The sequence below is a fragment of the Psammomys obesus genome, unplaced genomic scaffold (genome assembly GCF_907164565.1).
Source record: "Psammomys obesus unplaced genomic scaffold, mPsaObe1.curated_primary_1811, whole genome shotgun sequence".
NCBI lineage: Eukaryota > Metazoa > Chordata > Mammalia > Rodentia > Muridae > Psammomys > Psammomys obesus.
The window spans coordinates 34,094,239-34,116,056 of record NW_026585644.1 but is presented as its reverse complement, the minus strand read 5'-3'; the positions used below and the strand labels follow the sequence as shown (position 1 = coordinate 34,116,056).

The following is a 21,818-nucleotide window of genomic DNA, read 5'->3' as shown; positions in this document are numbered from 1 at the left end:
AGAAAGAAAGAAAGAAAGAAAGAAAGAAAGAAAGAAAGAAAGAAAGAGAAAAACAAAACACCAAGATAAGCTATTCTTTCCTCTGCCATTGTGGGCTGTTCATTTGACGTGGTTTCTCAACATGTCTTCTCACAATGGTTTCAGAGTCAAGTCATCTCTGGCCAAGAATCAAGAGCAAAAGGCAACAGTTCATCAGAGGGTTCTGATGAAAGCTGGTAACAAAATCAGGCATCTCTACAAGAGATGACACTGGGCGACAGCCAGGCTGTGTCTGTAATGGTTTCACAGCTTATGCTGACTCTCAGCCAAGGAGCAATCCTAGAAGGTAGAGCTGCAAGTTTTCACCTCCAGAGATTTGGGCCTGTTTGATTAAGAACCTGAGTTGGTGTTTATCTGCCCTACAAGAGTAAGTTGACTGGCTCAGCAATAAATATGCAGACATTTTGGTGGGGGAAGAATGGAAAGTGATTACCAACTCCTGAAAGATGTTCTCTGACCACATGTGCACCAAAGCATATGAGCGCCCTCCCTCTCCCTCTCCCACTCATCAAAACAAGATATAAAAGGGAAGGAAAGGCGATAGGGTCAAACCCTCGTACCCAACTACAGTTGGCGTATTCACCATCCTCTCAACAACCATTTGCAGGTTTCAGGGTAGAACATTCGAAAGAAATAGCACGCGATGTTCTTAAGCCTAACGTTGGAGGAATTTGGGTGGGAAGAGTATGTGGTAGATAGTATCTCCAGCAGGAAATGACCAGTGAACTAAAACACTGCATTGCAACCTGCTGCCAAGTGCTTAGAGACTTCCTTTCACTGGCTCAGCAGCGTTTTAGGAACAGTAGTTAACACAAAAGAGAAACCATCGGTGTGAACTGGACTTCCCCTAGGTTTTCATTCTTAGGATGAGAAGTTTTGCTTCTTCTGATGTTCCTGAAACCGCGTGTGGGGTGTTCCAGACATAGCTCCTCCAGTTCTCCAGGCATCAGCTGGGTGTCCAACAATTCAGGGAAATTCTAGCACCCAGAGCTGTTCACACTGGATCCCATAGCTCAAAGGGACAGATCCTATAGTTTTGAGTCCTGGACCATCTGTATTTCTAAAGAACTGGCAGTGAACCAGAAGTTCCCATGACTTCCTCTGTCGGTCTGACAAATTGTCAGGACAGCTCACAGAATCTGAGGTTCAACCTATCTTAGGCTTTCACTTTGTCATAAAGGCTAGAACCTGGGGATGGTCAAAGGGAAGAGCTGTTTAGGGCAAGGTACATGGAGGATGAAGGGTGAGGGATGCGAAGCTTCCTTCCCTCTGGGCACACCATCCTGCCAGCTCCTCCATGAGACCACCAGCCCAGAAGTTCATTGAACCCTATTGTTTAGAGCTTTTTTTTTTTTAAGTGAATATTCATCATATGGACACAGTGATTACACTATTGGCCATTGGTGACTGAATTCAGTGTCAAGTTCCTCACTCCTTCCTGAAGGTCAGTAAGCAGGGCTAAAGTTTTCCTTCTTGTCACCTGGTTTGTTCTGACTATGGGTCTACCAATGGGCACCACGGTAGCATACATTCAGGTACAGTTGACTGGGCCTCATTATGAATATCAAAAGACAGCAAATACTATAATATAAACAATCTTCAAATTATGGCCCTCATATCCCTAGAATATACACGCTTTCCAAAAAGACTCAAAGAGTAGGGTCATCAAATAGCCCAGTTTATCTGGAATTTTGTGGGTCTTTGTGCTGAAAGTCTCAAGTCTGGCTGGTTCTGGTGGCCAGGCCTCAACCTCTATATTTTTTCCTTTCTAAAACTGATATGGCTGAAGTTTTGACTAGTTCTCCATTCCTACCACACACCCTTTTATAACTTCCCTTCTATTGTGTGCATGTGTGTGCCAAGGGGAGAAAGATGTAGGAGAGGGTGCAGAGGCCCTCGTGTGCCTGTGAAGGTGAGAGGTGAGTGTCAAGTGTTGTCATCAACTGCTGTCCACCTTATTGACTGAAAGTTTCTTACTAAACCTGGAGGTCACCTAGCGTGGATGGCCAGCAAGCCCCTAGAATCCACCTGTCTCTGCTCCCCAGTGCTGGGGCCCAGAGATGTGAGCCTCCATGCCCAGCTTCTATGTGGGTGTTGGGGATCCCAATTCAGGTCTCCATGCTTGTGCAACAAGCACTTTACCACTCCCAAGCTTCCCCTTCTCCAGTTTTACAAAAGTCATGCCTTTCACTCATTCCTAATTTTATTACAGTCCATTATTTGGGGGTGAAAATGCTTCAGGGCACCAAAAGGGAGACAATAAAAAAATATTGGGGCCAGCAAGATGGCTCAGCAGGTAACAGCACTTGCTGTGAGCTTGGTTACTTCAGGACCTACATGGTGGAAGGAGAAAACTAACTTGTCTTTTGACTTCCATGGGTGTGCTATGTGATATGTGTGTCTGTTCACATATAATGAATAAATAAATGCAAGGATCAGAGAGATGGTTCAGCAGTTAGGAGCTCTGGCTGCTCTTCCAAAGGACCAGGGGTTCAGTTCCCAACACCCATACATGGTGGCTCACAACCATCTGTACATCTAGTCACAAGGGTTCCAATGCCCTCTTCTGGCCTCTGAGGGCACCAGGCATGCATATGGTGCACAGACATACATGCAAGCAAAACACTCGTGCACATAAAAACTTAAATTCAACAAAAACCAATTGAATGATGGGCCAAAGATTTGAATATAAACAAGCTGTAAGCACATGAAAATACTTTATAAAATTGTCTGGGAAGAAAGCTCAATTGATAAAATGTTTGTTTTGCAAGCGTGAGAAACTGAGTTGGTTCCCCAGAACCCAGCAGTGGGGAGGCAGAGACAGGCAGCTCACTGGAATTTATTGGCTAGGCTGCTTAGATGAAGGAAATAAACTGGTAAGTTCCAGGCTCAGAGAGATACCCTGTCTCAAAAAGTAAACTTCTAAGAGACCAGAAAGACATCTGACAGCAAGCGCTAGCTTCTACATGTATACACACACATACATCAACTCACACGTGAACATAGACACTAGTGTCAAGAAAATAGCTAGGGGCTGTAGAGATGGCGCAGTGCCTAGGAGCATTGGCTGGTTTTCCAGAGGACGCAATTTCCAGAACCCATGTGGAGGCTCACAGCTGTCTGTGACTACAGTTCCAAGGGATCTGACACCCTGTACTGTCTGGTTTTGTGTGTCAACTTGACACAAGCTGGAGTCATCAGAGAGAAAGGAGCCTCAGTTGAGGAAATGCCTCCCTGAGATCCAGCTGTAGGGCATTTTTTTTTTCAATTAGAGGTTGGTGGGTGAGGACCCAGCCCATTGTGGGTGGTGCCATCTCTGGGCTGGTGGTCCTTGGTTTTTTAAGAAAGCAGACTGAGCAAGACATGTGAAGCAAGCCAGTAAGCAGCACCCCTCCCTGGCCTCTGCATCAGCTCCTGCCGCTAGGTTCCATCCCTACTGTCCTGACTTCCTCCAGTGATCTGGAAATGTAAGCCAAGTAAACCCTTTCCTCCCTCCCCAGCTTGCTTTTTGGTCATGGTGTTCTTGTCATAGCAACAGAAACCCTCACACAGACATACATACAGGCAAAACACCAATGCACACAGAATAAGCAAAAAAAAAAATTAATAAAAATTTTTAAAAAGAAAATAGCGTTGGGGCTGAAAAGATGCTCGTTAGTTAGGAGCACCTGCTGCTCTTGCAGAGGACTGGGATTCAGTTCCCAGCACCCGTCTCAAGCAACTCATAACTGTGTAAAACTCTAGCTCCAGGGAATCCAACACCCTTTTCAGGCCTTCACGGACACACTGAACACATATGACACACACTCACACAAACACACACATACATCTAAATAAACAAAATCTTTTAAAATGGCTATTAAAACCTAGTAATATTCCAAGGGCGAGAGGGTACAGAACACAGCTACTTTCCTCAGAAAGAAAACCAAGGAGGAAGTCAGAAGGCTCGGCCTCGCTTCTGGGAAGTGATGAGAGCTGTAAATTTCATGAGCAGAAGAAGCAGAGCTGGGTTTGTGGGTATGCTTTGAACAATTCCATCTACTTGACAATTTTACCAAAACAGCCTTTGCATGTCCCTGAGAAAGTTCCAGAGCACGGGGTGGGGGTGGGGGGAGGCAGAACCTATGATGTCATTATCTGACCTCTGTGACATAGTCTTTCAATGCCAGAGAGGGACATAGTCTTTTGGTGCTTTCAGGGAATGAGCCCCTCAGCTCCCACTGGGGGCGGCAACACCGCCCCTTAGGCAAAGCCTCAGCCTTTTGGAGCCTTTTACCAGCTGGCCCTACTGCTGCTGCCACTGGGTCTGATAATCTTTCTCAGCCAAGGCCAGGCTGAGCAAGAGGGACAGCAGTTGTTAAGGGTGAGAAGAGGCCAGGGGAACAAGCATGCCAGGAAACCAGGATGCTCACAAAATCTGTGTGTCAGGATTGGAAGGACGAAGCCCTGTACCACGGAAGAGCTCTGTGTGCCTGAAAAAGGACTGAGGACACCGTTCAGACTGGATTTCTGGGTCAGAGTCGCTTGAGGGGTTAGCGGCTGGAGGCAGAGGGAGGTAGACAGACTGTTTTGTGACTCTGTTTTCTCTCCCAGGTCCCCTATTTGATGAAGTGTCTTGTGGAACAGCGGAAGAAATCCACGTTGGTAACTCACTGCACAGTACTCTCCGTTCCTTTCCCACCTTGGTCCTCTACCCTATACTGTCTCTTTCAACTCTGCCCTTCCCTCCTTCCAGCCATAAGCTCCACTTTTTTTTTTTTTCACCTTCTCTAGGGCATCTTGCCATATTTTCTGATCTCAAAGCTGGTCTTTGTTGTTCTGAGGCAGACTCGTGTAACCCAGGCTAGGCTTGAGCTTATATCTGTGCTGGGATCACAGGCGTGTGCCATATTTGTGGGGTTGGGGATCAAACCAAGGATTTTATGCATGCTAGGCAAACACTCTACCAGCTGAACAGCATTCGAAAGACCTCACTTCCTAAGGTCTTTATGAGTTCACACTGGAATTGGGGACCTGAGGCAGAGTCCAGAAGTGGACCAGGCGTGCCGACGTTTGATCTCTTTCTCTGCAGGTCCTACAGGCTGTGTCTTCCTCCTGATTACACCCAAACAGTTGCAGCTGTCCCTCAGCTCCCAAGGGACAGCTCTCATTCCCCGTTTCCATACATCCCCAGCAAATGGCTAAGAAAAAGTAAAGAGCCAAGCTTAGACGTAGGCTCGGGGCTGAGCACGCCACAGCCGAGTAGAAGAGGCTGCGTGCCCCCTCGACCTGCTGCGGACCCCTGCAGCAAGGCTAGGCTGCAGCCACACTGTGCTCGGAAGGCAGTCTTGATTACCCACCACAGCTGGCCTCACAGATCCCCACACTGACTCTGTTAGGTCTCCTGTTGCTGGTCTTGTCGCCCCCTCCACTCCTCTCCTGGATTCAAGGCAATGTTGCCTCACAACAAGGACCAGGTGCTGCTACTGAACGCAGCGCCCTCCGGGTGTCCCCCTCAGGTCCTCTCACAATTTGTGGGCTCCCCTCCACCCAACCTAGCATCTCTTTCTCCCCATAAGTCCCTCCCTCCTTCCCACCTACCTCTGTCCTCTCCCACACAGCCCTGTTTCCCCTTCTCTTCTCTGCCTCACCATCACTCTCCTGGGCCTCAAGTCTACTCTTCAGACTCAAATTCTGACTTTGTTCCCCTCCCCTTCCCCTCCTCTCTCCCAAGTTCTCCCACTTTCTTTCACCAAAACTATACTCCAAACTCGACCTCTCCCTCCAACTACCCTCTGTGCCCCTCTCCTCCCCTTACCCAATCCTCCCCTCTTTCCCAGCTACAGAATTCCTCTCCTCAGACTTGCCAGTCTCCTTCCCACCTCCAGGACATTGATAGCTCCCCCGTCACCTCCCCCAGCCCCAGCGCACCTTCTCGAGGGATTCAGAATAACGGGCAAGCATGGCAGTGGCCTCAGTGCAGAAACATCAGGTCCCCTGGGGGTGCAGGGGGATGCGTGGCAAGCAAGGTGGACCCTGGAAAATTCAAGGACCCAAGGTTCCTCGCGCAAGCCCTGGTGGCTCGTGTAGGGCACCGCAGAATTGCCCGAGACCTGCAGCTGCTGTTTCTGCAGTGCCTGTGGACAGGCACAACCGGCCAGGCACCAGTCGTGGAGTATCCCGTATGTCTGGTGTGCCTGCAGCCCCGCACCCCATCTTGCCCCACCCCCAAGTACAGGACTGGACCCCGGCTGCTTGCCTTCCCTCAACTACTGCCCTGTGCCCAGAGCCAGGAATCTGGGCCACTCCGAATAGGCATTGGCTTCGGCCTCCGCCTCCCTCGGGGCCAGGCCAAGGCTTTGCATCTGCTGCCAGAAAAAAGGCAGGGGGGAGTAGGGTCTCGGGCAGAGACCCGCCGGAGTCAAAAGCCTGCAACTCAGGCGCAAGCAGCTCAAACCACAGGTACGCTCTTCCAGGCCGGGAGCCTCAGGTCTGCAGATCGTCAATCAACAAAACCCAGCCAGTGCTCCAGGCCTCCACCTCAGGCACCAAGACGGGCTACTGCCTCCTCAAAGCCCAGGCCTTCTCCTGCCCCAAAGGGGTCTGTGTCTCCAGAGTCAATTCTCCAAAAGTTGCCATCTTAATTCCAGAGCAGCGGAGACCCCCTGGAACACCCCCTTCAAACCCCACCCTCCCTAGCAGGACTTCTCAGACCTTGGGGAGCCACAGAGACACCTTGAAGGGCTGGTTGGCTGGAGGCCAAGTGTGTTCTCCTGCCCTGAACCCTGGAAACCCCTTGTGGAGTCTGCTCTCGCCTGGTTGAAGAGACCAGGACATGCTAGGCCTCATTTAGCCTTCAGTGTATCCAATAAAACCTAACCCTGAGAAGCTTGTGTTTGTGTCCTACTGTGCCCACAGGATGGAAGAGATGGCTATAGAATAAGGCCAGCCTCCCCCCCCCCAAAGGCTTGGGGGACAGAAGGATTAAGGAGAGCAAGTGCCATGTACCTGAGATGTTCAGGGGCTCTTTTCCCATTTTATTCAAGTCTGTAGAAGACAACTGAAACCAAAGATTAGGCCAATGGGTCTATTTCTCAGGGGACAGCTTGGGTTGACAAGGATGCAGCAGCTCATTTCTTCACAGGGAAGGACATTATTAACTCATTCATAGGGGAACACAAGCACATGCACAGACCAGAAACGAGAAGGTTCCCTCAGAAGGCTGAGGTGCCAGGCCACTGGAGAGATGGCTGGGAGGGTAAGAGCTGATCTTCCAGTGGATTCCAGTTCAATTCTCAGCACCCAAACGGTAGCTTACAACTACAGTTCCAGGGGACCCAATGCCCTCTTCTGGCTTCAGGCAGCACCTGCAAGCAACACACACACACACACACACACACACACACACACACACACACACACCACACACACACACACACACACCACACACACACGGAAGAAGGGAGAAGGGAGAAGAGATTAGATAGGTAGGTAGGTAGATAGATAGATAGATAGATAGATAGATAGATAGATAGATAGATAGATGACAGATACGGTGGAAGGGACCTTTTAAAGGGGCGGGGTGCCACGCACAGCACACAGAAGACACCTGTTGGAGAGCAACCAACCGCCACCCATAACTTCTCTGTTCCAGAAGCGGATGTCAAGCCGTAACCCAATCAGCCGCAGAGGTTGCTGTCAAAGTGCAGTGATATCTTTATATTAGGATATGAGGAAGCATTGACACTGATTTGAAGCCAGCTTTGTTTTGGAGTCCCCGCCTTCTCTGTGACCTGGGAGAAATCACTTCCTCTCTGGAGTAACATATAAAGGCTCCGCTTGCGTCCGCGTGTCTCTCCAGAAGTGGAGACCATCCCAATTAGAGAAGTTTTTAATTCTAGGCTTACTGATCTTCGGCGATCTCTTCCAGCCCCACCTCCCACGCCCCATACAAAGATGGCAGATCCGCCGTCACTCGGGGCTAGAAACCGGATCCTAGAAACCAGGGTTCCGTGGCAGCGCGTCCCGCTAGTGCTGACGCGGATTGGCGTCCTGCGCTTGCGCGGAGAGAGCCGAGGCTCGCGGCGCGTGCGCACTGAGCGTCTGCACAAGCCCGTCAGTCGCGCGAGCGCAGATCGGATACCTGCCGTGGTTTGAGTGGTGGCGAGCCCGCGGGGCTGCGAGCGGTCCGCGGGCTTCTCGGCGACTGCGGCACCAAGTTCGGCAGCTTTCGAAGGCGGAGCGCGGCATGCCGCGGGTTCCGCGGGGTTGGCAGTGAACGTGCGGGCGGGATGGGCCGGCGCCGGGGTGTGGAGCTGTACCGGGCCCCGTTCCCGTTGTACGCGCTTCGGGTGGACCCCAAGACTGGGCTGCTCATCGCTGCGGGCGGAGGAGGCGCTGCCAGGACCGGCATAAAGAATGGCGTGGTGAGAACGCAGGGCCACTGAGAGCCTGTCCTGCCATGACCGAGGGCCATTCCGTGGTAGCCGGGGGATGTATGGGTGAGCGGTACCCCTGCTTTAGACCCTACCTACTTCTACTGGGAAAACCTCCGCATAGACGCTAGGGTACCGGTTTCACCCGAGCAGAGTGGTTGAGACATCCAAAAATAGACTGAAAGCTGTGCAGGTCTGCAAAGGCTGGACTGCCCACCCACGCCGGACCACGGGAGCTGGCCCAGGGCTCTTATTCTGGCCTTTTCCAGGAAGGCATATATATGGTTTTGTCTTTCCGCAAGCAGCTCGAGACTTAATTCCTTTCTTTCTGTAAACTGGACCTAGTAATCTAAGCCCTGCTTGCTGTTTGGATTGGGAAGCTTCAATTCAGTAAGCTCTAAACAACAAACCACATGAGCTGGAGGTGCTGGCAGCAGAGAAGTTCCATTAAGACTAAGACTTAAAGTGACTTCCGGGCTCGCCTGAACTTTGTCCGCTTTGGTTCCCTCACAGCACTTTCTACAGCTAGAGCAAATCAACGGGTGCTTGAGCGCCTCCCTGCTGCACTCTCATGACACAGAGACACGGGCTACTATGAACTTGGCGCTGGCAGGTGACATTCTTGCTGCCGGACAGGACGCCCGATGTCAGCTCCTGCGTTTCCAGGTCCAACAACAGAAGGGCAGTAAAGCAGAGAAGTCGGGTAAGGAGCTTTGGAAAAATCGCACTAATCTTGGTCTCTAAAAAAGAGAGCTTAGATGTGGGGTGATGTCAGCACTGAACTCTCTCTGGACTTCTGTCAGCAGAGGACTCATACTGATTAGTACAGAAGCCCGGGTCCAGTTAGGTGTGGTGGTGTGCACCTGTAATCTCAGTGCTTAGGAGTGGAGGCAGGAGGATATTTAAGGCTAGCCGGGACTATATAGCAAGTCCCTGACTTAAAAACAACCCAGAAGTCTGGATCCAGGCAAATTTTTTGTGTTGCAGGTTCCAAGGAGCAGGGGCCTCGGCAGAGGAAGGGAGCAGCTCCAGCTGAGAAGAAATCGGGAGTGGAAGTTCGCCCAGAAGGGGTTGAACTCAGAGTAAAGAATTTGGAGGCGGTACAGACAGACTTCAGCCCTGAACCACTGCAGAAAGCTGTGTGCTTCAACCATGATAATACCCTGCTTGCCACTGGAGGGACTGATGGTCATGTTCGTGTCTGGAAGGTATGGCTTTAGGGGCTTAAGGGAGATGGATGTTGGTTACACTAACATCAGAATTGTGAGACTCTGAATATGCATTCTGGGAAACCTGTGAGTGGCCGTTAGGATAGGAGGGATGGGGACTGTAGTGTTCTATTTTTATCTTTTGTTTTTTTCGAGAGGGTTTTTCCGTGCAGCCTTGGCTGTCCTGGACTCGCTTTGTAGACCAGGCTGTCCTCGAACCCACAGAGATCAGCCTGCCTCTGCCTCCCTGAGTGCTGGGATTACAGGTGTGATTACAGGCGTGTGCCACTGGCGCCCGTCAATCGTACTGTTCTTGCTCACTGGTCTGTAACCATGATACTGGCTTGGCTGTAGGTACCTAGCCTGGAGAAAGTTCTGGAGTTCAAAGCCCATGAGGGAGAGATTGGAGATTTGGCTTTGGGTCCTGATGGCAAGGTAAGGAGGTGGAGGTGTGGCATGCTGGTGCAGAAAAGGGGAGGCTCTTATGCTGCATGCCCAGGAAGTAGATGTGCTAACTGTCCATCTTTGCAATCTTTACTCCTGCCCAGTTAGTTACTGTGGGCTGGGATTTCAAGGCCTCCGTGTGGCACAAGGATCAACTAGTGACACAGTTACAATGGCAAGAGGAGGGACCCACCTCTCCTGACACACCATACCGCTACCAGGCCTGCAGGTGGGAAGATTGCAGAGGGTGGCTAACAGAGGCACGCCTCAGCTGTAGTGGGGAAGAGGGCAGGAGGGGGCCGGCGATGACTGTAGCCATGTTGGAGGTTGTTCTAGGTGTGACCAGGGTACAGCAAGGCACAAACCTGAGAGCTAATTCGAGCTGAAAAGCCTTTTGCCTACTTTCCAGGTTTGGGCAGGTTCCAGATCAGCCTGGTGGTCTACGACTCTTCACAGTGCAGATACCCCACAAGCGCCTGCGACAGCCCCCGCCCTGCTACCTCACAGCCTGGGACAGTTCCACCTTCTTGCCGCTTCGGACCAGGGCCTGTGGCCATGAAGTCATCTCCTGCCTCAGTGTCAGGTGTGAGGTGCTGCTTGGCTAGATAGCGGGTGCTTGAGGGAGCTGGGGAATGAGCCCTGACGGAGTCTCCCAAGGACTGCTGTTGGGGTGAGAGGGTTTGTGCAGAAGCTTCCAGAACAACGAATACTTTGTTGTATGTTACAGTGAATCGGGTACCTTCCTAGGCCTAGGCACGGTCACTGGCTCTGTCGCCATCTACATAGCTTTCTCTCTCCAGGTAATGGGTAGCGGTTGGCACAACCCTATGGGAGGGCTACAGGCTTACTCTGCCCTACACAGGAAGGAGTCTGGCCCTGTCCTTAGGGGAAGCCTGCTGGGGCTGTGGGACATGTTTCCCAAAAAGGAGCCTTCTCACTGTTGTCTTCCTCCCCAGCGCCTGTATTATGTGAAGGAGGCCCATGGCATTGTGGTGACAGATGTGACCTTTCTACCTGAGAAGGGTTGTGGTCCAAAGCTTCTTGGGCCCCACGAAACTGCCCTTTTCTCTGTGGCTGTGGATAGCCGTTGCCAGCTGCACCTGCTGCCCTCACGGCGTGAGTCATTGTGTTATGTATGTGTCTGGCAGGGGTTATCACTTCATCTTTAGCTATAGCAAAACTTGGCCCCTAGAAAATGGACTGTTTGTATACCTCCATCTGTCCCTCCTGGAAGGGAGGTTCTGGCTTTCAAGCTCTGAGGTTCCTTTGCCCACTCACTTCTTCCCTTGTCCCACCCTCAGGGAGTGTTCCTGTGTGGCTCCTGCTCCTGCTGTGTGTCGGCCTTATCATTGTCACCATCCTGCTGCTTCAGAGTGCCTTTCCAGGTTTCCTTTAACCTCCTGTGACCAAGGGAGTCGGGCTTGGACACTGCCACCGTCCAGAGCACATTCATTGAGGTCCATGGCAGAGACTGCCTCCGAGGAGACTGACAGGGACTGCGTGTCCCTCAGCTAAAGCTTGCCTGTGGCCCCTGTCACTCTGAGTTGTGGGAGCCCTGCATTCATCACCTGTGGATCCATGCAGGACCGTGTGGTCTGAAGCCCAGGCCACACCACCTGCCTCCTTCCCTCTGCCTCCTAGGCCTCCAGCGTTGAGATCCTCCTTTTCTAGAACTATGTGAAGATGCTCTAGAGCCTGGAGGCTTTGCCATCCTTCTTACAGAAACTGTTTCTCCTCCTTCCCTTACAGCCTTTACACAAGGTCCTTGGCTTTTGTTGAGACAAAGTCTGGACTGGCACTTGCTGTTAGGGCAGGAAGAGGCAAAAGGAAGACTCAGGTAGCCATGATCTACTGGCTCAGGTGAGTAGCACCAAGCCAGCCAAGCCAGGTACACAGTAAGCTCCTGGATGGTCTACTCCGGCCTGAGGTAAGGGAGAGTGAACCTCAGCTTATTAGGCAGGAAGAGTTGATATTTAATAAACAGAGAAAGATTGAAGCGAGACCCCAAACAGTCCTCTTGTCAGCTCTTTCCATCCTCAGGAGTGAGTGCTCCAAGGTCAGGCAGCTCCACTGAGTGCTGGAAAACGGCTCGGGCATACTGATGGAGGACACGGTTCATGTAGCAGTGCTGCCAGGGCAACAGCCCTTCCAGGAAGCCAATGTGGCCACCCCGAGCTGTGATGAGCAGTGCAACATAAGGAGACTTCTGGGCAGCCTGCAGAGGGAAGGCTGGGAGGGAGTGGAAGAGGTCAGGAAGCTCCCCTATGCCAAGAACCCAGGCTCGTACCTCAGTACAACTCTGTGGTTCACTCACCGTGGAATGGGGAGAAGGGATCATCTGCTGCATTGAGGCAGAGAACAGGGGTGTGGATGGCGTCCACCTTGGTTCTTGGGCTTGAGGCTTGGTAATAGGCCGCACAGTCTTTATACCCAAAAGCCACAGATGTGTAGCGCTCATCCAGCTGGCGGATTGTGCGGGCCTGTGGTGGAGGTATGATAGGCTATGATATTAGAAAGTAAGAGACTGGGGCTGGAGAGGTGGCTAAGTGGTTAAGAGCATGTTCTGCTCTCAGCACCCACACGGCAGCTCACAGCTGTAACTCCAGTTCCAAGGGCTCTGACACCCTCGCAACAAAGCACATAAAATAAAAAAAGAAAATAGGAGACCAATACTGTGGTAAGGGGGTGGTTGAAAGATACCTTTATAGCAAAGTCCACGTCCAACACCTTTTCAATTGATTTTTTGTTTCTGGAAAAGAATGCATCAGGGTTTGTCCGGACTCCTGCACTTAACCCAGAGCCCACAGCTTCTGTCTTCTTACCTCGTCAAGAAAAGCCCAGAGGGGAACTGAGGCAAGCACTAGCAGAGCCTGGTGTGTCTGCCGCCCTACCTGGCCACAAGCCGGCAGAGGCCAGCAGTGAGGGGCTGATTGAAAAGCAGTGAGTTGAGTGGGGTCTCCAAGGAGTCAATGGTCTCAAAGGAGTCCCAGCATGCAGACACTGTCAGTGCAGCTACCAACCCTCCAGCCTTCCCAGTCCGTGCCAGGTAGTTCAGCACCAGTATCCTGTAAAATCGGATGAAGGCCACAGGAAGGGCTGGCTTGAGTAAATTGGGGCAGAAGAGGAGGAAATGGCAGAAGATGAACAACTGGATCTTTGGAAGAAACCTAGGCAACCATTACCCTCCAAAAGAGATGCCCACAGCCAGCAGCGGAGCTTGGGAGTAGCAGCACTTTATGTGCTTCACAGCTGTTTCTAGATCTTCGGTGTTGCTGGCACAGTAAGCCCTGTGGGTCTGAGGGCAAACTGGGTCATTGGCTAGGGAGGGAGGCTCTTGTTAGAAGGCAACCAAATGGAAGGGCTCAGGAGGTAGTGAGGAAGGGTAGTGGGTAGGTAAGTAGGTAGAGCCTTAGGGCCAATGGTCTCTAAAGGGAACTGGTGAAGGGCCAACACAAGGTACTCACCAGCAGTTCCTCCCCTCGGCAGCCACGGTTATTAAATACAACAGCCCTGGGGCAACACAGGTATGTGAGCCAAACCCTCCCAAGAAGACCCTCCCCTTTGGTAACCTTCAGAAAAAAAACCCTGTCAAAGAGTACTGTGTCAAGGCCAGATGCACTTTTCCCTTCCCAGGTTCTGTGCCCCTTCCTTACCTATAGCCATCCTTCAAAACTTGCTCAACTAGATGTAAGATGTATGGCTCCTGGCTACTGCCGCTGATGCCCGGAAGCAGCAGAACTATGGGCTGGGTGCTAGGGTCTGGGGGACTGCTGTCAGGCTGCTCAGCCCAGTCTAGAAGGAACTGGCCTCCATCTGGGGTCTGGAGGATCTCGCTGGGGTTTAAGAGAAAGAGGAATACAAAGACACTGTCAGGAATTAGGCTTCAAAGCTCTCCCTTCTGGCTCACCCATAAGCTCTGCAGCTTGTGAGTATTACCTGAAGGCATGCTTTATATGAAACAGGAAGGCTAACCAGATAGGATGTGTAGGTGAACTGTTAACCTCGTGTGGGTGCCAGTAGAGAGCCTTTCCATAGACCCAGTCTCATGCCCTCAACACACTTTAGGGCAAAGGTTACCTTCGTTTAAAGAGGTGGATCAGTTTTGCCTAGATACTTGGAGCTTCGCGTTCACCCGGTTCTGACCCTCCTTACCTCCGGTAAGGGACCGCAGGCCGAGTCTGCAGGAGGACTCGAAAGATGGTTTGCAGCCGTCCCTCAAAACACCACAGTGTGGGGTAGAAAGTCTGCACAGTGATTGGACAGTGTTGCTCCAGGAAGTCCAGAAACTGGGGCCCAGCTACCAGAAGAGGCCTCTGTAATCACATAACACAATTGGCCTCTTTTTTTTTTCTTGTCCGAGATAGTGAGGGTGACTGATCCCTCCCAACAGTCCAGCCTTGAGGACACTGCTGTGCCACAGGAAAATATGCAGCACAGCTCAGACTGGCATGACCAGGTCACCTCAACTAACAGTCATCTGGTATCCCCCCAGAAACCTCAGTACTAAAGTGTCCCCTCCAGAATTTATCCCAAAGGGGGGAACTGCTGCAGCTGACTGAGTACTGAATCCCTAACTCAGCCTGTCCCCTCAAACCCATCTGTGGGAGAGCAGATAGTATAAGCTGCTCAGTCGATCCCCAATAAGGCCTGTGGTCCTCTGGTTGGTTGGTTGGTTAGAGTTTGGGCTTTGCTTTTTTTTTTTTTCTATGATTGGGCTTTATTTTTAACTATGTGCCTCTCTCTGTGGATATGAGCACACAGGTGCAGGTCTTGTGTGGGGTCTAAAAAAAAGTGTCAGACCCTCTGGAGCTGGAGTTACAGGCAGTTGAGAGTGCCACAAAGGATGCTGGGAAACAAACTGGTCTGCATGCTTTTCAGGGCTGGGACATCTGCAGCCCAGGGCGGTTGGGTTTCTTGAGACAAAGTTGTACTATGCAGCCCAGGCTGACCTTGAACTCATCCTAATCCTCCTGCCTTCCTGCTGGGCTTGTGTCACCATGTTGTCCTGGTTGAGAAACTTGAGCAGGCAAAGAAATGTCAGCGTCATTCAGTCTGTGATCTTTACATTGTAGCTGAAGTGTCCAAATGCATCTCCCCGAAGCTTGCTCCGGTCACTCTGGCAGCTCCTGTGCCCCACTGCTTTTAGTACCCCACTGTCTACATATTTCTGCCGTTCTCCAGCGTGTGTGCTCAGGGATGAAGGGCTTCTTTTATAAGGGCATCTCTTGTGGAGGCCCAGATTTTAGGCTATGCTATACGGGAGGAACAATGTGAACAAATATTTCCTTTGTTCATGCCAACTGCGGAAAAGGGAACAGTGATAGGCTAATAGGGACAAATGAGGTCAGTGGGCGCCAAGCCCTGACTCTCAGCCTCTTTGCTTGTTTCTGCATTGCCATGAAGTAAATGAGAGGGCCTAGCCTCACAGGCTTAAGAGTGTGCTGAACAGAATCAGAAGGCTCTAGCTTAAAAGTGGGATGGAAGGGCTGAGCTAGGATGTGGTAACTGGGTGGTAAACCCTAGGTTCAATCTCCAGTTTGGGGGAAGTAATTTTTTTATCATAAATTGCATGTGTGAGGAATTTAATCAGATCCTGTTTTATCTTACAGTCCTGCTACTTACCAGGGGCTAAGCGAGTAGTCCACTAAAGAGGCCCAGTTGACACTGTGACTTGGACCCTGGTCCTTAAACCCTGGAATTGCAACAATGAGCTCACTGTGCTGTAATGCAGCCTAATCCCAACCTTATTCGATAAGAGGAAAAGCAAAGAAATTATGACTCTCGTAACTTAGTTGGTCTGCCCAAAGACAGGGCAAACAGGAGTAAAGCAGAATTAATAATTATGGTATTGACAATAATAACTCGTTGGTGAAAATTATTGAATGCTCACTGCAGTCCAGGGATTATGTTAACGTAAGCATTTCATGTGATATTTAAACATTTTAAAATGTTTACTATTTATATTTTAGATTTCTTTTTATTTCATAGTGTGAATGTTTGCCTGTATGTATGTTTGTGCACCACCTGTATGCCGGGAAGCCAGAAAGACCATTACAAACAATCAGGAACTGGAAGTGCCATGTAGTTGTGGGGATCCGAACCCCGGTGCCCTTGAGCACTGAGCCACCTCTTTACTGCCAATTTTCATTACCTTTCTGTGCCAGTCGCCCCAGCAGTTCTCTGTTCTCTGAAACAGGGCCCACGACCTCACTGTGTGGGCACAGACAGGGCCTTGCCTTATTGCCTGTTGCCCAGAGTGGCTCAAAACTCTTGGGCTCAAGTGATCCTCCTGTCTCAGCCTTTCCTGTAGCCAGGAGTAACTGTTTGCCTCCTATAGATCTTTTGTAGAAAGCTCAATCAATAGGTTTCTTGTTAGGCTCAGTTACCTAAATAGATTTTAATGAGATAAAAAACCTTAGCTTTCCTGGATAATCTACATTTCAGTTGAGGAAATCAAATTGATCAAAAACAACCTGTTAAGACTTCTCAGCATTGCATACACACAGACTCTAGAACTTAGAACAGGGCTGAGTGTGTAGGGGTAGAATTATCCATCTGTCCTCAGTTTGGCCAGAAGCCCGGTCAGTCCTCAAGAGAGAGGACCGCTAAGCTGGCGCCACAACCACACAGGCACCCATTCCACTATTCTGTGCAGCTAGCGAACATAACCTACACATTTTAGTTAGGCCACCTAAAGAGAAGCGGAAAGCAGAAAGCCCCGATCTCTGACACTTGAGGGTATCCTCCACCACCCTTCACGCAAAGGTCAGTCCTTACGTAGGGAAAGCACCCTTCCCGTGCTCGAAAGACCCAGCTGCAGGGGAAGATTCTGAGACTCGAAAGAGGAGGAACCGGCTCTCCGGTACGTTATAATAGCAGAATTCAAGTGGCGCGGCAGAATCATCTAGCCAAGCTTTCAGAAAGGGTTCGAGCCCAAGCTGGAGACTACCCCCATACATTCTAGTGCCCCAAACACGCCGGCCAGAGCTCGGCCCTCACCCACCTGGGGCACACATGCCCAGTAGTAGCCCAAGTAGAGAGCAACGCCAAGAGCTAAGAGCAGAGAGGCGGTGTCTGACCAGGTGCCGTTCTGCGGGCCCAGGGAGAAAGTCAGCATCTCGGTTGTGTAGGGGTGTTCCATTTCCCAGGCTCCCGGCTGGCTCTAGCTCCTGAACTTTGACTCTTCCGCCTGCGGTTTGTCGGGGCCCCGCCTCCTGCACGCCATTGGCAGGCCTCTGTGGGTCCGCCGTCGGCCCCGCCCACCGCCAGGCCCGAGGCGAGGGGCGGTGTTTGGCCGTGCCCGCGGACCTCACAAGCCCCGGCAGCGCTGGCCGGGTCACCCGAGCCCTCCTACTCCTCCCGCTTTCCCTGGACGGTGAAAAGCACGGCCGCCCTAAGGCAAGCAGCGCCCCCGCAGCTGCCATCTTGGTGCGTGCCATCTCTGGACCGCAAAGGCGGAATCAGGCAGCCTGGGAAGCTTCCGCAGCCACGCCTGTGAGAATATTCTGCTCAGTCACAGAGTACTGCCATTCACCGTGACCCTCACACACTGGGCACAAGCACTCCCAACAGATGGTTACATACTCAGGTTTCAGCCGCTCAGGGGTGACGTTCTACTCCCTAGGTCAAGTGTCTCTGCGTGGTCTCTTACAGTCCCCGCCAACAGAACAGGGGTGCAACAGATGATTTGCTCATCAGCTCTGTTGCAGGCAACGGATTCAAACGTCCCAGGGATCCTGTCCTTGTTTTCATTAGGGTACTTGAATAGGGTCTGCGGTAGAACCTTGGCTTCCCTTGGTATCTGCAGGCTAGAATCATCTGGGAGTCTACCACTCCTGGTCCAGGGACCAGCCAGGGCATGGGTATATCAACCTATGTAATGCAAACCCCCTCTGAGATTTGAATGTTCCTCCGGCCTGAACTCTTAGGACAGGAAACAGTACTAGAAAGAAATACTCCTTGCTACTGTGTAGGAGAAAGTGAAAATAATGCCGAGACCCAAATGGGAGAGGCAGGAAAATAAGTAGGGGTTTCCCCGGCAGGTGGGAGGCGAGAGTGCCAGCTCCACAATAAGTGAAAATATGGAGGATAGGGGCTTTTAGCAAAAAATAAGCGTGGCTGAGTGTGGGTGGTCAAGAACCAGGTGCTGAGCAGCTTCCCGAGGGCAGAGGAAACCCAGCAAGGGCCAGGAAGGGCGCAAACAGAGAGAAACCCTCAGGCCGCTTAGGGAAGAAGGAGTATAAAGACAGAGGCAAAGGGGCCACCTGGGCACTGTTAAGCGCACTCTGGGCACAGAAAACAGCTGGCTGTCCTCCAGTGCCACCAGGAAGAAGAAGGAAGATCCTCAAGACAGAAAGCAGAGTTGGCAGGACTCTTCCCTGGGCTGGAAGCCAGGCTGAGGAGGAACAGGGATGACCCTCAGATTCCTGACTACTCAGAGGCAGGTGTGTCTATCCCTGGAGTGGGGAGGCCAAAGGAGGGAAAGGCCAGAAGAGGAAGATAAAACATTCAGATGCTAGACTAGGATGCTGGTATGTTCTGTTTTCCTAGACGCTGTACCTTTCTATCTGCATCCATTAATCAGAAGCCCAAGCTGTCTGCTCAGGTTGTTTATGCGTCCCCTGAAACCCAGAGCCCACTCTTTCAAGCAACTGAAAACAGCCTTATGCTCCAGAGCCCTCTCGAATTGCTGGAGCTGGCTAATCCTAGCCTTGCCCCTGCCTGGTCTTTCCTTCAGAAAACGACTATGGGCTGTGCCTGCCTTTGCTCCTGTTTGCTTTCTGAAGGGCACTGGGACTTCCCCCTTGAGACTGTGCAAAGCTGATTTTTACTTTTATCTCCAAGGTAAACTTTTTCTTTAAAATCACTGACCCAGGCACAAATCAGTAGGATGTTGAATTCCTGAGGTTTAGGCCTTTTAGACTGGAGTTAGATATCTTAGAGTCATTTCCATTTAGTTGGGGTGGCTTTGTTTGGGGGGGGGAGCAGGGTTGAGTTTTTTTGTTTTTGTTTTTGTTTTTTTTTTTGTATTTTTTTTTTTTTTGCTTTGTTTTGTTTTGGTTTTTTGAGACAAGGTTTCTCTATGTAGCTGAAGCTGTCTTGGAACTCTAACTGTAGACCAGAATGGCCTTGAATTCAATTCACAGACATCTGACAGTCTCTGCCTCTTGAATACTGGGATTAAAGGTGTGTCCCACCATCTGCTAGCTTGTTTTGCTTTTTTTGAAAATGGGTGTATTTCTGACTGGCCCAATAACCACTATGTAGACCAGGCTGGCCTTGAATTTAAAGTGATTCTCCTGTCTCTGCCTAAGTGCTGGGGTTACAAGTGTAAACTATTATGCTTGGCTCATCAGCATTTAGATGATAAATTCATTTGTTGAGTTGGTTTTACAAGGTATTACAGGCTGGATGGCTGGATGTTTCATTAGACATGTATTCTTACAGTGCAGACGCACGAATCAGGATGTCATAGAGTTAGCTCCTTGAGGATCTGCGCTTCTGATGGTTTGTCGGTGACCTTTGTGTTCAGAGGCACTCTGAGCTCTGTCTCTACCTTCACATGGTGAGCCTATGACAGAATACCACACACTGGATTTTATTTATTTTTGACACAGGGTTTCTCTGTGTAGCCTCGGCTGTCCTGGACTCGATTTGTAGAACAGGCTAGCCTGAAACTCACAGAGATCTGCCTGCCGCTGCCTCCCTGAGTGCTGGGATTGCAGGCGTGGGCCACCGCACCTGACTGCTGGACAGTTTTTAAAGGTTAATTTTATTGTATCTTTGCATGTGTTTGTATGCCCACGAGTGTGTGCTGGGGGTGCATGTGAGTACAGGTGCCTGGGGAGGATAGTGGAGGGCATTACATCTCCCGAAGCTGGAATTCAGGCAGCTGTGAGCCACCTGACATGGGTGCTGGGAATCGAACTTGGGTCCTATGCCAGAGCACGCTATGCCCTCTCGACCACTAAGCCCGTCTCTCCAGGCCTATCCTGGACAATTTATAAGCAATAAAAATGTGTTGCCCACAGCTTCAGAGTGTGATCCAAGATCGGGTGCTGGCATGGCTTAGTGTCTGCTCGTGGCCTGTTTTTCATGAATGATGCCATTCATGAGTCCTCACGTGGTGGGAAGAACAGAAGAGCAAGAGAGCAAGAGGAACAAACGATCTGTGGCTTCTCCCATGAGGGTGCCAACCCACGTGCAGGGGCAGAACTCTTGGCTTAGTCATGTCTGAGAGCCCCCACCACGCAGCACCACAACAAAGGTAGGTCTCAAGACACTCATGTTGGGAGATCCTTCAGGCCGTGGCGGTGTTGTTTCTGAACGTGTTCGAGCATTTTCTTTTGCTATGGACACCAGTCAAATAGAACTGTATTCTCCAGCATGACTTCATCTAAATTAATCATGTCTGCCATTGCCCTCTTTTCAAGTCAGGCGTTCTGGGGGTTCCAGCTTCAGCATATGAACATTTGCAACACACATGTGAGCCCCTGACAGACAGCGATGGAGGTTATGTGAACGGATGGAGACATGAGCAAGTGGAGAGTGAGACGGGAATACCGGGGAACACCAGCGCATGCAGAAAACTGAGACCAACCGACCACACGGGGAGCGGTAGCATGGCAGCAAGCCAGTGCCCAACTGGCGTCCCCCAAAGGAAGGGCAGTCTGAAGGGCTTGTGGTTGTGATTGCTGCTGACTAAAGGTTCTGAGGCATGAAATTATTAACAACAAAACAACAACAACAACAAAACCCCTAAGTCCGTGGGCCAGTGGGTGAGGATGTAGCTCAGAGCTCAGAGCTCAGGTCTCTCCACTGGGAGAAAAATCGGTGGCACTCCATTGTGATCAAAAAGCTGTGGCCATACAGCTAGAAAGCAACTGTGCCTGTGGTTTCTCCTGACTCCTGACCCGCCTGCCTCTCCCCTCACATGGAAACTCTTCCTTGGAGACGTGGATGGTCCCAGGGCCACAGTGATACCTTCCCAGGAATCTCAGCCCTAACAACTTGAGAGGCGTTTGTTCCGATGCCTTGACAAATATAACCTGTTAACACTCATACCATCGCACTCCTGGATAGTCGGCCGTGTACCGGCCACGGTGTTCTTTCCAGGGAAGGCCACAATCCCACACGCTAACAGTAAGTCATGTTCTATGTAGTCACAAACGAGTTTCTCAGAGAAAGCCAGCAGTGCCCACAGCATAATCCCAGACACATTTCTAACGAGCAGCAGCCTCATTTCTGTCTGGTCGTATCTATTTCTGTCTGTCTCACACAGCACCCCGCCTCATCCCTCTATCTCTGAGTGTCTCTCTCTTACGCACACGTGCACAATTAGTCTCACCACTCTGTGACTCTGCCTTATCCACAAACCGGACTCACTGCTCTGAGTCTTGTCTCTTGAATATGTGTCTCATACGATGCCTCACCAGCCACCCACACACATGCTCACAAATCCTTTCCCGTCTGTCGTGCACACACACTCCGCCTCACCGGTCTGTCACACTCAAAATCACAAACCGGTCCCTCTCCATCTAGGTCACACTGACACACACTGAGGACCCCATCCATCTTCCCTCAGACCCACATGGAACAAGGCCAGGTGGAGGCGCTGCGGGACAGGTCTGGGCAGGGCGGGGCGGTGGCCCTCCCGTGCCTGTCGCTCGCTCGCTCCGGACTCTGCCCGGGCCTGGGCGGCGGCTGCAGCCAG

General features: G+C 51.1%; 3 protein-coding genes across 4 annotated transcripts; 2 read left to right on the top strand and 1 right to left on the bottom strand.

Annotated features, from left to right (window-relative positions):
* Positions 1–5,471: 5,471 nt before the first annotated feature.
* On the top strand, positions 5,472–6,662 carry Prr30 (proline rich 30). The gene has a single exon (XM_055621343.1). It carries the CDS (start codon positions 5,472–5,474, stop codon positions 6,660–6,662), a length of 1,191 nt encoding a protein of 396 aa, XP_055477318.1.
* Positions 6,663–8,164: 1,502 nt separating this feature from the next.
* On the top strand, positions 8,165–12,114 carry Preb (prolactin regulatory element binding). Its single transcript, XM_055626691.1, has 9 exons — positions 8,165–8,444; positions 8,967–9,156; positions 9,441–9,661; positions 10,016–10,096; positions 10,210–10,334; positions 10,515–10,688; positions 10,833–10,905; positions 11,062–11,221; positions 11,407–12,114. The coding sequence occupies exons 1-9, from the start codon at positions 8,310–8,312 to the stop codon at positions 11,499–11,501; spliced, it is 1,254 nt and encodes a 417-aa protein (XP_055482666.1). The 5' UTR covers positions 8,165–8,309; the 3' UTR covers positions 11,502–12,114.
* On the bottom strand, positions 12,055–17,293 carry Abhd1 (abhydrolase domain containing 1). 2 transcript variants are annotated; one of them, XM_055626701.1, is made up of 9 exons: positions 17,109–17,293; positions 14,258–14,418; positions 13,759–13,938; positions 13,570–13,615; positions 13,288–13,400; positions 12,997–13,170; positions 12,806–12,854; positions 12,420–12,585; positions 12,055–12,334 (listed from the first exon to the last, which is right to left on the bottom strand). In XM_055626701.1, the coding sequence occupies exons 1-9, from the start codon at positions 17,244–17,246 to the stop codon at positions 12,126–12,128; spliced, it is 1,236 nt and encodes a 411-aa protein (XP_055482676.1). In that variant the 5' UTR covers positions 17,247–17,293; the 3' UTR covers positions 12,055–12,125. The 2 variants fall into 2 exon arrangements, with proteins under 2 accessions (XP_055482676.1, XP_055482682.1); XM_055626707.1 differs by lacking the exons at positions 13,288–13,400; positions 13,570–13,615 and having other exon boundaries at positions 17,109–17,292.
* Between the last annotated feature and the right edge of the window lie 4,525 nt (positions 17,294–21,818).

What these genes read in the sequence shown, in the direction of transcription:
- Prr30 (XM_055621343.1), top strand. Translation starts at nt 5,472, where the DNA reads ATGTTGCCTCACAACAAGGACCAGGTGCTGCTACTGAACGCAGCGCCC.
- Preb (XM_055626691.1), top strand. Translation starts at nt 8,310, where the DNA reads ATGGGCCGGCGCCGGGGTGTGGAGCTGTACCGGGCCCCGTTCCCGTTG. An exon ending in ATCTCCTGCCTCAGTGTCAG is followed by an intron (nt 10,689 to 10,832) that starts GTGTGAGGTGCT and finishes TGTATGTTACAG; the next exon opens with TGAATCGGGTACCTTCCTAG. An exon ending in ACATAGCTTTCTCTCTCCAG is followed by an intron (nt 10,906 to 11,061) that starts GTAATGGGTAGC and finishes CTTCCTCCCCAG; the next exon opens with CGCCTGTATTATGTGAAGGA.
- Abhd1 (XM_055626701.1), bottom strand. Translation starts at nt 17,246, where the DNA reads ATGGAACACCCCTACACAACCGAGATGCTGACTTTCTCCCTGGGCCCG. An exon ending in ACGTGGACTTTGCTATAAAG is followed by an intron (nt 12,586 to 12,805) that starts GTATCTTTCAAC and finishes CCTCCACCACAG; the next exon opens with GCCCGCACAATCCGCCAGCT. An exon ending in TCCCTTCTCCCCATTCCACG is followed by an intron (nt 12,335 to 12,419) that starts GTGAGTGAACCA and finishes ACTCCCTCCCAG; the next exon opens with CCTTCCCTCTGCAGGCTGCC.